The following is an 11,382-nucleotide window of genomic DNA, read 5'->3' as shown; positions in this document are numbered from 1 at the left end:
TGAAGGGAAACTGAGGAGCAGTGGATCTGAGGGAGAGGGGAGGTGGGGGGAGGCTGTGGTGGGCAAGTATTGTTTGAGAGAATACATTTTTAAAATAATAATAAAAATAAAAAATAGTGATGTGATTATACATTCTGTTTGGTACTGCCTCAGCAGATACATGATTAGCAAACATTTCCTTCAACTTTGGGATTCTCCGTTCACTTTATCAATGGTGCACTTTAAAGCACAAACATGTTAGTGTTAAGACTATGGCTCAGTAGAGCCCCTGCCTTGCATTCAAGATGCCTGCGTTTAGTTCCTAGCACTGACAAAAGTAAAAATAATTGTTACATTTTGAGTCCGGGATCCCTTTTGGTCTTTTGTAATGCACTACAGAAAGGAGGAGTCCTTCCTTCCATTAACAGGTAAATACCCATCCATTTGACCCTAGTTTTCTTTGAGGACTATGAATCTCTTTGGAATAGTTGTCCACTCTATCTAATTCATAGCCTATATTAAGTTTCAAGTCCACAACAATCCAAGTTTCTTTCTCCTAACAATGTCACCTAATTTCCCTGGTACTTAACTCTTCTTAAGTCTTCTTCATTTGACCTGTTAACTGAATTGAGAACACTCATCTCTTCATCTTAACTCACTTTTTCCCCAGGACCAAAGCACCCAAGATTCAGCATCTTTTTTCTCCATGCAGATCACAACCACAGACCTGTTGCACTGAAAAAAAAAAAAAAAAAAAAAAACACTAGAAACATAAGGAAGATGCTACAGAATATGATATATTTTGGGGCAAAAGAATGAAGGAAACCAAATAAAAATGTCATGAACCTATTTCCTCCGAGATTTCTGCTTCTAAATTCAGTCAAATGTAAGAATCTTTAGGAATAACAAGTAAACCATTAGACCTAGAGAGGAAGGATAAATAAACCATCTCTTACTGTACTTTACCAGGAAGATATGGAGCATGTGCACCCTTTTAAGCCATGATAATTCCATTAATGACATGAGTTGGATTCCGGGGATAAGAATTATATGGGATGATGAACACATAGACAAATTTCAGCAAGAGATTTGTATTTAAGAAATCACAAATTCAGACAGACTAGTATGGTGGGTCATGCCTATAACTACAGCCCTCTGGGGGTTCAGGCAGGAAGAAAAGGAATTCCAAGCCAACCTCAGCTTCATAAGGAAGGAGTTCAAGGCCAGCCTGAGCTACTGGAAATCCCATCTCACAAAACAAAAACAAAAAGGAAATCATCATGGTGTGTGACTGCTTTCACTCTTTCTGATCAAGCCTAAGTTAAGGCATGCTCACTTCCTGTTCTCCTAATGTGTCCTTAGTGTTAATTTGCATGGTTTACACTGCGGCAGTGTCTGCCTGTATAGTGAGTGTTAACAATAGCAGACCTTCCCCTGGTCCCTAAATGAGTGGTCTCAGCATCAGTCCCCTGCTTCTCAGAGTTTGTGCTCAGCTCCCCCTGCAGTTTCCACCACTGTGTCACTCAGAGCACAGTAGTACACACCCGAGTCTGACTCTTGGACCGAGGCTTTCTGCAAGTGGAAGGAGGTGGATACTTTATCATATGTTGCTTCAAACCCTCTGTTGCTTCCCTTCTCGTTGGCCTTTGAGACTCTGAAGAGGAGCTGTGGACCTTCTCCGGGATACTGGACATACCAGAACAGGGCTGGGTACTGTTTGGTTTCATAGGAACAGTTCACAGTCAGAGAAGTCCCTTCAGAGAGTGTGACTCGACCTTCTGTCTGTGTCACTGAGTCTCCATTGCTCTCTCCTAAAAAGAGAAATTAATAACAACAATTATTGTGGGCCAGCTTGCTGGTGATCTGTATTCTGCCTTGTAGGAAAAATTGTTCTTAAAATTTAGATTAATATCATAGAAGAAGACAGAAGCTCCACATGTCATTCCACTTACCAAACATTAAGAAGAGTACAATCGCTAGCCCAGGGAAAGAGTTCATTTTCTGAGCCACCCAAGTGTGTAAATCTTAATTTCTTAAGTTAGGAAATGTTCAGGTTACAGGGAAAGGATGAATGTGAGCTGAGAATTAAACAGGAAATACGTGTGTGCTAGGTTGATGCACCATCCCTCCACCCCCTGTTTTAGGCAATTTGCTAAGCTCAGAAGGTTGCTGACCTACATTCTCAAAAGTCAGCGATGGAGTGCCACTTTTGGCTCTTTTATTTTGTCTGACACCTGGTAGCTATTGGATGGTGTTTCTGTAATCTGAAGAATAGTTGTGATAGGCTTATTTGCACCTTGTATCTTGTCTTACCTGGGAATGCCATTCTATGCCATTTCTAAATTTCTTCTGTAGCCAGTTTTGGCTATGTGGTAATCCTCTGGAAAAATCACACAAGTAAGGAATGCCAAGACATGTTTAATCACTACCAGATGACTTTGGAGAAAAGAGACAAACTTTTCCACTTTATAACCCTACACTTGGACAGATGTCATAAACCTAAAAGATAGCTAACAGATACTTTTTAAATTAATAAATGAATGCTGTTTGTGTAAAAGAGTATCACTATTTGAAACTATAGCCATTTGTTTCACATTTGAAACATTTATCAAAAGAAACTCAACTTAATAAAAATTTTCAAGAAAAAATGAATATTTTATTTTACATACACATTATTGAAAATTTTAAAATATTAGAGGAGTTATTCAGTGATAGAGCACATAGTCTACTATGCATGAGGTTTTGGGGGTCAGTCTCCAACACCCAAAAAATAATAAGAAGAGACCCTCTGGATATTTGAATGAGAATGGTTCCTATAGGCTCATATGTTTGAATACTTGGTTCCCAGATGATAAAACCAGGAAGAGTTGGTAGGTATGGTTTTGATTGAGGCTGCAAAAGACTCAAGCCATTCCCAGTGTCACGTTCTCTGCCTATGGTTGTGTATGCTTTCTGCAACTACTCCAGTACCATGGACTCCCTGCCATGCTCCCCACCATTATGGTCATGGACTCTAGACCTCTGAAACTGTAAGCCCCAAATAAACTTTTCTTCTGTAAGTTGCCTGGGCCATGGTGTCTCTTCACAGCAATATAAAATTAACTATGATAGACCCATATTACTCACATTACTAGAGAAATACAGAAACTGGGGAACTTGAATGCCTATGGAATTGAGTATAATCCCCCTGCCCCTGCCATGTGATGGGCCTATGTGCACCAAGCAGATTCTGCATTGTATGTAGCATCAAATTCATTGTTGTTTTGATACTATATATTTCACAGATTTTTTTCACCTCTGCTTTCTCTATATCTTTACCTGTCACTATTATTTGCATAACCAATATAGTTCCATAAAGTTATAGTCACATAGGATCATATCCTCCCATAAAATATAGTCACCCAGAACTATATTATCCCAGAGTATTTTTCTAAGGAGACTAAAGATTGAACTAAATCTCACTCAGGGAATAGGCACAAATGGCATGTCTGTGGATGACAGTATGCTCTTAACAATGGAGCCACTCTCCATCCCCCACAGCTTTTGAAGTGTGTATTCACTATGGAATGACAGTGATTGATAAATGCTGTAAGTCTGTGAAGAGGATCCAAGTCCAATTCCCAACACCTATGCCAAGTGGCTCACAACCTGCTTTAATGGCAAAGCCAGAAAAATCTAATGTCCCTAGTCCCTGAAGGCACCTACACTCATTAATACACACATACACACACACACACACACACACACACGCACGCACACTCACACACACACACATATGCACATGCACTTATACTCACTCAAACTCACACACACTATTAAAATAGTAATTTCTTTAAAGTTGTGGATTCCATCGTAAAGTTCTGTTTCCATACATGACTTCTGTCACTAAAGGTCTCCTTTTCCTAGTGACAACAGCCCCCTTACTGCTTGGAGCAAGATCTACAACCTCTCCATGTGCTGACATAATCAGAATGCTTCTTAACTGAACATCACTGCATGAAGTAGGCAAATAAAGACTCTGCATACATCACAGAAGGCTAAGGCTTTCTTTTGGTTCATAGTGGCTCCTGATTTTCTGAATTTCTTCGCTGTCAATTAGAAAACTCAATGTGTTTCTGTACAAAGCGAAATTGCACAATATTTAGGAGGCAGAGAGGAGGCACCAGCCATTATCTTCCAAAGATCATCATTGAACAGGGATGGTGAAAGACATTGGATACTGTGTGGTTTCACCTACTGTGTGGTTTCACCTAGCTCTTGTTTTTCTCTATTCCCATCTAAAAACAAACAACTCCACAGTATGTAAACGACTATCATAGCAATACTCCACAGAAGCTAAAGATACCATGTAACCGACACAAAAACAGAAATCAGCATCATGAAATTCATCACAACTCACAGTAACTGTGATGCTGCAACCTTTAAGGACTTGTCATTACCACATTTGTCTCCAATAAAGGATCCTTCCTTTCATCTAGCCATAAATAATTTAATCCTAAGGCTCTTTCTATGTATTTGCCTCCTAGAACCACCTCTGGGTTAAATCTTTTCACTGAGTTATTCTAGTATCCATTCTTGAAAGGGGCATTTGAGTGCAAACAGTTTATTAGGAAATACAGGTGGAAATGAAGTGGGGTGCTAGGGGACCATAAAGTGAGCAAGGACAGAGTGGCTCTTTTACACTGTTGACAGGAATGAAAATTAATAAGAGCATCTTTAGGAGCAATGTGACAACCACAAGTAGTTTTTATTGTGTTTATTCATTTATATGTGTGTGTGTGTGTGTGTGTGTGTGTGTGTGTGTGTGTGTGTGCACATAACAGGGCAGTTAGGGATCAGAAGTCAGTTTGTGGTAGTCACTTCACTCCATCCACCATGTAGATTCCAGAGATTAAAGTTGGGTTGTCAGTGTTGGTGACAAACACCTTTACCCACTCAGCCATCTTGATGGGCCTCATGAGGAAAGTTTTAAAAGTGCAAATTCTATAGCAGAGCAAACATCTCAGTGTGTAACTAAGTGCTCTGCAATATAAACAGGGAAATAGCTAGAATTATATCCCTAGTAGGGTCTTTGTAATGAATGCATGGAAATGCTTCCTTGAACAGCAGGCTAAAAAAATCTTTTGTCCTTCATGAAAAAATGTTAACTTTATTTCTTTTAGAAACCCAGTAAAGATAAAGGTCAATGGCAACACTCCAAACATTGCTATGGTATTATGACTCTGATTCATAAGGTGTATCTGGACCGTAAAGGAATTGTGGACACTCAAAAATCATATCTCAGTGATCATTGTAACTGTGACAGTAAGTATTAGTTCCTGTTTGGGGCATACTCCTTCTAAGTCCGGGTGGGCTGTTGGCCTTGGTCCTTCTTGGCTGAACACTTGACTTGGGAGGAGATGTGACAAAGGCTGACACAGAAAGACTGAGCTGTGCAGAGGGCTCATGTATGGTGGTGACCTATTGACCTTCGTGAACCAGACTTCTGACTGAGACTTCCATTACTTCTGCTGGTGCTGCCCCGCTCAAATGCCTGTCAAAAGTGACATATTGCATATTCCTGAACTGAGATGGTGCACAGCAGTTACACACATTGAAATAGATTATCACGAATATTCCATGTCTCCAAATTATTTTAGTAAAAACATCGAACTCCACAATCATGCATACAATGTTTTATCTTTGACATATATTTTAAAAACACAGAGCTACCCTATATTGACATACACACATAAATATTAGAAATGGAAATTTGGGGAACAAAAGTCATAAGCTTTGTTTTCAAGGAATGAAAGGGAATAACAATTAGGTGAAAGGCAAGAACAATGACAATTTTATTGGTAAATGTTTAAATTTTCATTGAAATTTTACATTTTAGTGTAACTGTATTAATTCACAGAAATATACTTAAAGCATGTCATAATATGTTCAAATAGCAAATACAACTGTCTAAAGCTTTGGGTTTTTTCACTTTCTCACTGGTGCATTTATGTAACATTTGTTACACTTACAGAAGAAGAAATAATACTGCATTGCTCACACATGATCATGGGCCTCAGTTGTACAAACAGCATTCCTGTGAGGTTCCAGTTGTTCTTAATGCACCCACTATTAGTGATCTCCAGAAAGGAAATGTATTGCTGAGCTGACAGCCTAGTTCCCAAGATAGTCGGTCTCAGATGAGCAGACAATGTGGGGAAGAGAGATTGTAGGCTTGTCTGTAGCCCCTTGCAACTGCACAAGATTCCTTACCCCAATCAACTCTATAAACTCCAAATATTCCCCTCCTTCCTTGCAGACCCCCATTTCCCTTGAGAGAGTGTCTGTCCTTCACTGTTTGAAATAGTTTCATCTGTTGAGGTCAGACTCTGGTCCCTTTCCTTCCTTCTGTGTCTTTACACCGTGCTCCAAAATCTAACGAAGATCCATGGGCTGGAGTAAGAATGGCATCCTAGTTCCCTTTCTCGTTGCCATGACAAGACAGCCTGACAGTGATCACTTAGAAGGAGCCTAAGAATTCCAGGTTACAGTCCACCATAGCATGAAAGTCACAGCAGCAGAAGCTAGAGCCGACTTGTCGCATCACATCCACAATCAGGAACAAAGAGCCTAGAATGCTTCCTTCTGTGCCCCGCTGTGCACACTCTCCATTTCACTCAGTGTGCAGGGCCAAACTCTGGAAAAGGGGCTGGCCATGTTCAGGCTGTGTCTTCCCACAGTGATTATTGCAATCTACCACAGACTTGCTCACAAGCCAACCTAACCCAGATGAGTCCTTATTGAGATTCTCTTCATGGTGATTCTGCACTGAGTCTAGTTGACTAAGCTAAGTGTCACAGATGGAGAGTGTATCGGAGGCTCTTGAGGCATTGAGTGCAAGCTGTACACTTCCTAACACTGCCCTTCAGTCTGAAGTAGAAAGAAGTCAACACTTCTCCCTCTAGTGCACACTACACAGGCGTCCATTCGGTCATTGTTTATGTGGAAATGAGCTGTATCTTCAAGTCTCCTGGAGATCATTGGTCAGTAGAAAACTTCAGGATGTCTACAAAACAACATTTAAGGATGCAACCATGTCTCAGGCATCATTTTATGATTTGGCCCTGCTATGTCACCTTTCGGGGGGTATACCTCAGATAGGGCACCAATGACAGACTGAAGTAATGATTCCAGAGAAGTCCAACTTAGAGAACTGATAAGTTTATTTAGGTTACTTACAGGGGCATGGATGATCTAAAGTCCACCAGCTACAGTCCTCCCCAGCATCTCACAGGTTTGTGTTCAGCTCCCCCTGCAGTCTCAAACATTGTGCATCCAGAGCACAGAAGTACACAGCCGAATCGCTCAGGTGCACAGAGGCTTTCTTCAGGTGGAAGGAAGATTTACTCTTCTGAAACTCAGCCTCAAATCCATTCACTCCATGAACCACAGGGTCTCCTGAAAAGTACCTGAGGAGAAGTTGGAGGCCTTGGTCATGGTTCTGCATGTACCAGAAGAGGTAAGGAGCTCCACTGTAGGAATAGTTGCATCTGAGCTCCACCGAGTCTCCTTCGAAGACAGTGACATGGGCATCAGGCTGGGTAACTGACTGTGCTTGAACATCTCCTGCAAATTCAATGATAAATCAGTAAATTTGATGCATACTTCATGGAGAAAAATACTCTTTTTAACATTCAAGTGAGAAAAACAGTGAATCGTGTGCATCTACAAACGATAAGGATATTTTACTCACCCAGGAAAAAATGTATCCCCAGGAATGAGATGAGGACTAGAAGCATGGCTGAGCACTGGAAACACTTCTGGTGCCTTTCTGGAAAAGCTTGGCACAAGCAGGAAAGCAGCTGCAGTTCCCAGTTCTTGAGGACAAAGAGCACAAATTTGTCTAGACACCGTCCTTGTTTAGATAAAATTCTAAAACAAACAAACAAAACGCTGCAGAAGTTGTCCTGGTCCTGGGAACTTCCTGGCCTCTGACTGTCTTCACTCATCAGATGTTCTAAGAACTCTACAAGATGCAGGGAGGGACTGAGTTGAAAGTGGGGATCAACTGCAGAAATGGAGGCGGCTAGTCTGTGCAACGTCGCCCTCTGGCGGCCAGTGCAGGATAAAGACTGAAGCAAATTCATATGTTCTTCCTGTCTACAGCACACCTCGTGTTTCTAAGCTAATCTGTGCTATGTTGAGTCCTAACCTAATGAAAAATAGACCATGCAAAATGGAAGGACAATTTTATTTTGAAAAAAAAAAGATCACATGATAAAGCTATTAAATTTGGAGACCATTACCACTTGAGTATAAAAGCAAAAGCTGCAAGCATCCCTGCTGCCTGAAACATAGTCAAAACCCAGAGACTGAATCTTTAATGTGTGTTTTGTTGACTCCTGAAAGCCAGAGAAAATTCTGCCTTCCCTGGCATTTCCTCATTAGCATTTATGTAGAGAGCCAGAACAAAGGAAATCAATTGGAAGGTCAGCCTTATCCTTCTGGCCAGATGCTCTTGGGTCTGAGATATCCTTTCTCTCTCTCTCTCTCTCTCTCTCTCTCTCTCTCTCTCTCTCTCTCTCTCTCTCTCTCTCTCCCATTTCTTCCTCTCCTCACCTCCACCCCACCCTTTGTTTAACTCAGAACAAAGAAATCATTAGCAGTGTGTTTGCCTACAGATTCCTTCTTATAGACAACATCCACCACACATGCTCTTACAATTCAGATGCAGTGCCCTCTCACTGTGTCCTAGGACAACCATTACCTATGCAGACACATTCAAATCAGACACCCTTGGCTGTATTTTATAAGCCTGTGCTAGCAGTGAGCATCCAATCAAGGGAAGTTCTGGTAGGATATAAAGATAGTGACTTTGGTGAAAAGAAGGGAAAAAAAGGATACATAAAATAGTAGTCTAAAATGTGAACCCTTGCCTTAAAAAAATAAAACAAGCTTATCTATTTTAAGAATTATGAAGATTCAGTGACTTCAGATAAGCAGAAATGATGATGCAATATGGAGAAAAGACAGCAAAACCCCAATATCATTCGATCTGGACAGTCCTCGGATGATACAGCATCAAAGAAACAATAGACTGGAGCATCTGCAGATGAAAGTAGGCTGACTAATGAAGGTACTTAAAGTACATACATACATACATACATACATACACACACACACACACACACACACACACACACACACACACACACACCTTGAAAGGTTTAAGATTTAAGAAAAGAATAAGAGAAAATTTGCATGAAACATGGACTCCTTAGTGGGAGCAGCAATGAAGCACCATCCAGAGAAACAGAAACCATGGGAACAGCTGGACCTAGACACATTAGTGTCCAGCAGTTTGAAGTGGGTGGATGTTGAGTAGTCTAATGAGAGCAAAGTTGATTGTGGCCAACAGCATGCCATTCTTCTGAAAGTTTCTTACTTGGGAAGTTGCTATATTGCTGTGTTGCATTGGGACACTGGGAGGTACTGTAAATAGAATACACACCAGAATAAAGAGAATAAAAAGAATTAAAATACACTCTACTATGTAATCGCCCTTAAATGACACATTTTCTCCATCAACACTTGTCCCCACTCCTCATAATATTTCTAAAACGCAGTGAGGGGCAGAGCAGTAGACACAATTTCACTTAGCAGGAAGAAATGTCCCCCACCTGCATATCAATGCCAGGCTATGTTTCCAAAGCACAGGAATAACTCTCCAGCTCTGTGTGTGCATTGTTCATTTCAAGTCCAAACAAACCAGGAAAGCAACAGCTGAAAGAAGAGCCTGTCTCCCTGAATCTTTTCTGGCATGACTGCTACGCCAGGAATTTTACTTCAGTTTGGGGATGGAAGCTTCTATGAAGCTAGGCTTTGTCAAATTTAACACATGAACTCTGCAGGGCAGCAATGGAGCCATTACAGACATCACACATATGTGAGCCAGACACAAGATGGCAGTGCTCCAATGAAGCACGTCTTCCCCTTCCACAGGGAGCATGCTAGAGACTAATCCTCAATCAGGAAAAACAGACTTAGACATTTTTACAATGTAGTGACCCTTGACTGAACACATACTGGATGGTACTGTAAGTCCTATCACGAACCTGTGGCTGGAAGCTCATAGACCCTACAGATAAACCCATTGTTTTGTTAAATGAACACAGTATCAAAATGCATTTTAAGTGTGAATCTCATGAATAAGCAGGAAAGAATAGTAAGGTCACACAATCTCAGCAGCTTAAAAAAATAGCTCTCCCTCATATGTTTATCTTAGCCTGATCTGTATGTGTACACATGTGAACAAATGTGCAGACCTCATCAGAGAAGGTTCTTTACCTAGGATCTCCTTGATGAAGATTCCTGTGGAAAATTACCCAGAAACTACTACGATAAGCAGTTAGCTGGAGGGGCTTCTGTGCAAACAAGCAGTTTAACATAAGCTAAGATAAGCTAGCTGTGACATCTTGACCTAAAAGTGAGTTGGGTAGTTTTCCACAGGGCTTCTCATCAAGAAGATCAAATTCTAGTCAAGCCTAAAAAAAACTGGCCCCTGTAAGAACACAAGATGGAGGATCCTCTGCACTGTCTTACCTTGTCACATTCCCCATTGGTTCTATGGGCATGTGTCAATCATTTCCTTGTCTTGTCCTAGGCGGGAGACACCAATGGTCTTTAAGACCAGAAGCTTAACTGAGTTTACTCTGTTGGATGTAGTTGGCAATGCAGTTGAAGATGCACGGTTCCACCATTAGCCTGATGAGGATAAGAATGAAATGACTAATGCTGATAATAAAGTGGGGACCAGGTAAGAGAGACTGATGCCAATTATCTGATCTATATCTCCTTTCTTCCCTTCTTTGAGATTTTCTCAAACCAATCCCTGATTACTTGAAGTAGAAACCATAGATTTCTCCTAAAGCTATGTAGAATCCTATTTGTTTCATCAAGAGAAAATCTAAGCCTCCTTGGGTTTCCAAAATTACTTCTGCTAGAGTCTACTTGTTTCTCTCATCTGGATACAGAGTCTTCTAATATCCCTAAGTCCTTGTAGTGAATTGAATAGATGTAGCCTCTATAGACTCCTGTGTGTGAATGCTTGGTCCATAGGGAGTGGCACTATTAAAAGGTGTGGCCTTGTTGGAGGAAGTGTGTCACTGTGGAGGCAGGCTTTGAGTATTTTATGCTCAAGCTATGCCCATTGTGGTACACTGTCTTCTTCTGCTGCTTACAGATCAAGATGTACAACTCTCAGTTGCTTCCCCAGCACCATGTCTGCCTACATGCTGCCATGTATTCCACCATGATGATAAAGACTAAACCTCTGAAACTGTAAGTCAGCCCCAATTAAATGTTTTCATTTAAAAGATTTACCATGGTCATGGTGTCTCTTCACAGCAATAGAAATCCTAACTA

At 40.9% G+C, this 11,382-nt stretch overlaps 2 gene segments (V, D, J or C); both read right to left on the bottom strand.

The window, feature by feature from the left end:
* Nucleotides 1-1,455: 1,455 nt before the first annotated feature.
* On the bottom strand, nucleotides 1,456-1,977 carry LOC114688961. The segment is given in 2 exon segments: nucleotides 1,456-1,790; nucleotides 1,932-1,977. Coding segments are annotated over 2 exon segments (381 nt in total).
* Nucleotides 1,978-7,026: 5,049 nt separating this feature from the next.
* LOC119088583 lies at nucleotides 7,027-7,971 on the bottom strand. The segment is given in 2 exon segments: nucleotides 7,027-7,584; nucleotides 7,712-7,971. Coding segments are annotated over 2 exon segments (594 nt in total).
* Between the last annotated feature and the right edge of the window lie 3,411 nt (nucleotides 7,972-11,382).

This window comes from Peromyscus leucopus, chromosome 9, assembly GCF_004664715.2.
Source record: "Peromyscus leucopus breed LL Stock chromosome 9, UCI_PerLeu_2.1, whole genome shotgun sequence".
Taxonomy (NCBI): Eukaryota; Metazoa; Chordata; class Mammalia; order Rodentia; family Cricetidae; genus Peromyscus; species Peromyscus leucopus.
The sequence above is the reverse complement of the archived record's forward strand: the minus strand, read 5'-3'. Positions and strand labels throughout refer to the sequence as shown.